The sequence below is a fragment of the Neophocaena asiaeorientalis genome, unplaced genomic scaffold, assembly GCF_003031525.2.
Source record: "Neophocaena asiaeorientalis asiaeorientalis breed wild unplaced genomic scaffold, Neophocaena_asiaeorientalis_V1.1 scaffold825, whole genome shotgun sequence".
In the NCBI taxonomy this organism is placed as follows: Eukaryota; Metazoa; Chordata; class Mammalia; order Artiodactyla; family Phocoenidae; genus Neophocaena; species Neophocaena asiaeorientalis.
The window spans coordinates 744371-749553 of NW_020173937.1; the positions used below are offsets into that span (position 1 = coordinate 744371).

General features: G+C 61.5%; 1 protein-coding gene across 1 annotated transcript in view; it reads right to left on the reverse strand.

Annotated features, from left to right (window-relative positions):
* Positions 1–162: 162 nt before the first annotated feature.
* MCF2L (MCF.2 cell line derived transforming sequence like) overlaps positions 163–5183 on the reverse strand; it is an 83914-nt gene continuing 78893 nt past the window's right edge. Inside the window, exons 29-32 of the mRNA XM_024752647.1 lie at positions 3397–3518; positions 2007–2119; positions 1836–1939; positions 163–1731 (exon numbers count right to left, since the gene is read on the reverse strand). Of these exons, the coding sequence (XP_024608415.1) occupies positions 1646–1731; positions 1836–1939; positions 2007–2119; positions 3397–3518 (425 nt within the window). The 3' untranslated portion in view covers positions 163–1645. The remainder of the gene's footprint in view (positions 1732–1835; positions 1940–2006; positions 2120–3396; positions 3519–5183) is intronic.

The window sequence follows — 5183 nt, forward strand, 5'->3', positions numbered from 1 at the left end:
GTGAGGGCCACCCAGTTCCAGATCCTGTGCCTTTACAGAGGACGGCCGACAGCAAGAGGTGCTGATGTTTATTCAAACACCAGCCATACAATAAAGAACTCGGATTTTTAAATTTCACTTACATCAGCAGTTAAAAAAAAAAAAGGAACCGTGACTGCAACATGAGGTTTTAAAGTGCTTTTATGAGGAAGAGATCACAAAAATGGTGGCCAATCCCAGGCTGGGAATGGCAGGAACGGTGCCTGAACAGTCAATCTATTCAGTAAATTATGTGAAGCATCATTTTGCAAATAACTTATACACCAGGAGAAAAGCTGCCGAGCTTGTACGCCGTCCACCACACACTCCAGAGAGGCCTGGCCCTGCACAAGGACGGGGAGCCCGTGGGCTGGGCTGCAGGGGCCTGGGGCTCGGGGGGCTGTTGAGCGACACATCACCAGCAGCTTGGAGGCTATAAATACACCCCTCACAGTGGGGACGTATGTACACACATCGACATATATACACACATATAAAAATATCTGCCGCAATCAGACCCGGAAAGAAGCGTTTCCAAGGAACAGAATTTGTTTCTGAAACACAAAACACAGTAAAACAGAAGAGTTTTCTTTCCAGTTCTGCCTTGATTTGAATAAGATAAACTCTGCTGTGCTCAGGACAGCTCCACACAGGACATGCCAGGCCGGGGTGGGGTGGGGGGGCGCGGGGCGGGAGCTCAGGTTTTCCCTGGGCTCCTGTGACAGCATCGGTTCAGGTGACACCTGCAAAAACTGCATCTTTACACAGTCTTTAAAAACAATAAAAATACCCTAATTCAGTGAAGTGTTAAAAAATCGAGTCCCCCGTGTTTTTTCTGTAGAAAAGAAGGTTAATACTTTATAGTTCACATTTTCCTTTGAAAATTAACCTACACAGGTGAAGGAATTTCCTTGGTTTCTAACTGCCTGTGTTTGTAGAAACGCTGCCTGATTCTACCGAGGGGTGTCCTTCCACTCACCTGTGACCCGGTGGGCTGTTTCCACGAGAGCGTGTCCCCCAAATCATTCAGCGCCATGTAAACCCCAGTAACAAAAAATAGTTTTATATCAAATACAGTATGAAATTGTCATTTCACGTAAACACAGTGATTCTTGGTAAAGATCAGAGGCCAAAGTATCACCAAAAAGATGGCCGTAGAATTAATCCTTGCTTTAAAAAAAAAATGTGTATAAGACAAACTAGCCTCCTGCCCCCGCACCAAGCCGCTGGGTCAGTGAATCGGTCACTTCTTTTGGAAGCAGCTCCACAGAACGCGTGTTCCTGCAGAAAGCACCGGACCAGAAACGTCAGAAACCAAAGGGGAACGGCTGCGGCCGAGGCCGAAGGGGAGTCCCCGGGAGCCCTTCTGCACCGGAGGCCTGTCGTCTGCAGCCCCGTCCGTCCGACTCCCCGAGGAAGCCGCGGTGCCGCGCTCTTCCTGCGCCCTGGGGCGCGCGCGCGCGGTCCCGGCGCCGAGGCCGCAGGGCGGACTCTTCCCGAACCTTCGTCTGGGGCCGCGGCGGCGCCGGGGTTCCGTGGGCGGTTCTGTGGGCGCCGGCTCCTCCCCACGCCGCGCCGGCCCGAGCAGAGGCCAGCTCCCAGGGCCGCAGGCGGGGTGGCCGCGGCGCTACCCCTGCAGGTCCGCGAGGGCGGCCGCGCAGGTCTCGCTGCAGCTGGACGAGGCGCTCAGCAGGGCGGACCCCGCGCTGGACTCTGCGGACAAGCAGGCGAGCGGCTGCCGCGCGTCCTGGCCCCGCCCCGGCCCCGCCCCCGGCCCCGCCTTCGCCGCAGTGCCTGGGCAGCTCGGCGGCCCGTACCTGGGCTGCTCAGGCAACCGGGGGCGCCGCGCTGGCCGAGGAGCGCGGACAGGTTGCGGGCTGGCAGCCAGCCCTCGCCGCCGGAGCTCACGTTCCGCACGAACCTGCAAAGGGCGCGGTCAGGGTGCGGCAGCGCGCGCGGGCTGCGCGGGGGCGCGCGGGCGGTCTTACCAGAGGCCCTCGTCGCCCTCCTGCACCAGCTCCACCTCGTCCCCGCTCCTCAGGACCAGCGCGTCGGGGCCCCCCTTCTCGTCCAGCCCCGTGACGGTGTACTTCCCGGGGACCTGGGGAGGGGACGGCAGGGCGCATGGCACACGTGGCACGCAGCTGCTGGTGCCCAGCGTCCAGCGTCCCGGGAAGGACGAGAGCCTTGCCGTTCACAGAGCTTCCGGTGGGACTACGGCCTTACATTGGGAAGGTCTCCTCGTCCAGGGAGACGCTCGGTCTCACGTGGCGACCACTAAACCTGACCAGCCTGTGCGGTGCCCTTGGCTGCGCCCCAGTGCTCACACCACACCCGGCTCCTGCGGTCGCAGGGCCTTTGCACCTGCTGTTGCCTCTTCCGGGGTCACGCCTCTGCTCTCAGGGCACACGCTCTGCCTTTTACTAGTCTTTCACCCCAGGAGAGGGGGCATCCTTGTCCACCTTGTCCCCTGTTTGCCTTCAGTGCCTGACACAGCAGGTGCTCAGCACACCTGTGGACGGAGCTGCTGCGCGACGCGGACTCTGAGAAGGGGAGGCCATTCTGCTGGATTGTGGGGCTGAGGCCTCACGAGCAGCGAGACACATGACTGGGAGCCCCTGAACTGTGCAGGGGTCACGCGCCACCAGGCTTGGGAGCAGGGAAAGCCAGGCCAATGTCCGTTACCCTCACGGGAGCAGCTGCACCCTCTGGACACCCTGCGCAGCACCTGGCACCCTCCTGCTGCACCGCGAGCGGAATGCCGCCAGCAGGTCTGCCTGCCAGCAGGTCTGCCCGCCCGCCTCCCCGCCCGCCCGCCTAGGCTCCCCCACTGGCCCCGCAACGCCCTGGCCGGCTCTTCTCACCCTCAGGCCTCCTCGGGAAAGGCTGCCCTGGCCACCCGAGACTCTCCCTGCGCTCTCCTCCAGTTACCTGTGTCTACCCCTCCAGCTCTGGGGTGCTTTGCTCGCTGCGATAAACCAGGTGTGGACCAGGGCAGCACCGAGCGGGCAGCAAGTAACTGTTGCTGCCGTCCTGACTCTGATGACTTAACATGTGAATAGTTTCCTCTGCTGCTCGCGCTAAAACGGGACTTTGTTTAGGAAGCAAATCCGTACCTCAGACAGTGCGATTCTCTGAAACAGATGGCGGTACACACGCAGCTTTAAGAAAGCTCCTCTGAGGGGCAGGTCAGAGGTGTGCGCTGTCCGCCGTGAGGTGGTCTGGTGAGAACTACAGGAGGGCGGGCACGCAGCCATGGGGCCCTGGCACCTGAAGGTCCCTCCCTAAGCCCTAGGAGGCACGGCCCCCTGAGCTGCACTGCTGGCTCCCTGCCCCTGGGACCAGCAGTGCCGCGGATGAGGTGGGAGCCAAGGTTACCAGCTTCCTGAGGCCTGCTCTCCCTTCCTCCTCTGCGTCCGAGGAGTTGACCGGCTCCTCGGCACTGGACCAGCCGTCGTTGTCCTCAGGAGCCTCTGGCGGGTTAGACGTTTTGCTCCAACCTAGAGAGGACCAGGCCCCAGTGAGGACCCCCTCAAGGTCGAGGGCGGCCTATGCACGTCCCCGCCACCCACACGTATCGGCTGGGGGAGCCTGCCCTTCCCGGCGGTGCGTAAAGGCGGGCCGGACACCCGCAGGTTTCCGCTTCAACTGTGCAAGCTGCCCAGGGGGCCTGGGCCACAGCACCTGCTTCCTCAGCCGGAAACGAACCCCAGCCTCCACCCGCGCCGAGGCAAACGAGGGAAAGGCATTTTTAATCAACACCTGCAACTCTCAACACCCATCGGCCGGCCGGGAGAACAGTTCTTCACGATGCTGGGTGCTAGGAGCGCCCAGGCCAGGGAGGGGGCCACCCTGTGCGGGTCACGGGCAGGGAAGAAGCTTCCTCCGGGTGTTATAAACTACGTAAACATTCCTTCTACTGCCCTGTGTCCCCAAAGAGTAGCCGCTGCATTTCCCATTGGGGGAGAGCGCAGGTGCGTTGTGGAGAAATACAGCAAGTGCCACGAGCGAAGCGGGAGGCCGAAGCCACACGCTTGTGGCTCTGGACCCCAGCCGCCGCTCCGTGTGAAGTGGCGTTTCGACAAGAGGGGAGCGGATCCAGAACCAGTTCCCAGTTCCATCCGGTGTGGCCGAAGCACACCTTCTCCTGGGAGAGAGGGAGTGAGGGAACCACGTGGGCAAGGGCAGAGTGCATGCCTGCATGTCCCCCCACCCCTTGCAGTCAGGGTGCAGACAGAGGGGCAGCTGTCCCAAGGCCGACACTTTGAAGGCTGGCAGTGACAAGCTTGTGTTAAAGCGGTGTCAGGGAGCTGCCTCTGTCTTCACAGAAAAGGGAGCTGGGACCCAGAGATCCCCCCCAGCCCGCAGAGCACTGAGCCCCTGCTCCAGGCCAGGCCCGGCGCCCAGAGACCCTCTGGTCCTGCCTCTCCAGCCGGGCAGGGGTGGCGAGCACGACCCTTGGCCCCCGGCGGCTGGCGTCCATGCAGGAAGCGGGAAGTGGGGACTGTGGGTTGCCAGCCATTAACCACGCTCGCCACCTGCTTCGGCACGTCCGTAGCCGCCCAGGGCGGGAAGCTCAGACGGACGCCGGGTGGGGGTCACCAGGGGCCCCAGCGCCGGGCAGCTGGCCACAAATGTCCACCCCTCCAGCCCAGCACCGATAGACACAGGGCTCCCAGCCAAATGGAAGCATGCGTCCGAAGGGGGACAGCGGAGGCAGAAGGACGACGCTGCTCCCTGGGCAGAGGGGCAGCCCCTGGCAACGAGGTGTGTAAACCCTCACTTTAGAGCTGCGTGGACAGACGGCTCTGCCCTTTGGTCCCAGCCGGCCGCCCGGGGCCTCTGAGTGACCTTCTGTTAAAAGTGGGACGGACCCTGTGTCAACACAGTGCCACGGGAATAAGCATGACATACTGAGCCCCGTGGCCCGCTCCTAACCCACGCAGGGTGCTGGGGCTCGAGGAGGACGTCAGGCCAAGGAACCGTGAACACGTCACCTCTCGTTCCAGTAAGAGTCGCTGACACTGATATTGAAAAAACAAGGGGCTGATGCAACTCCAGGAAGCAAGCACTGGGCATTTTCAAGAGTGCCAGCCAGGACGGCCTGCAGCTCGCTGTCACCTGCTGTGGACTGAAGTGATTCCGATGGATGGGGGAAGGAGGGG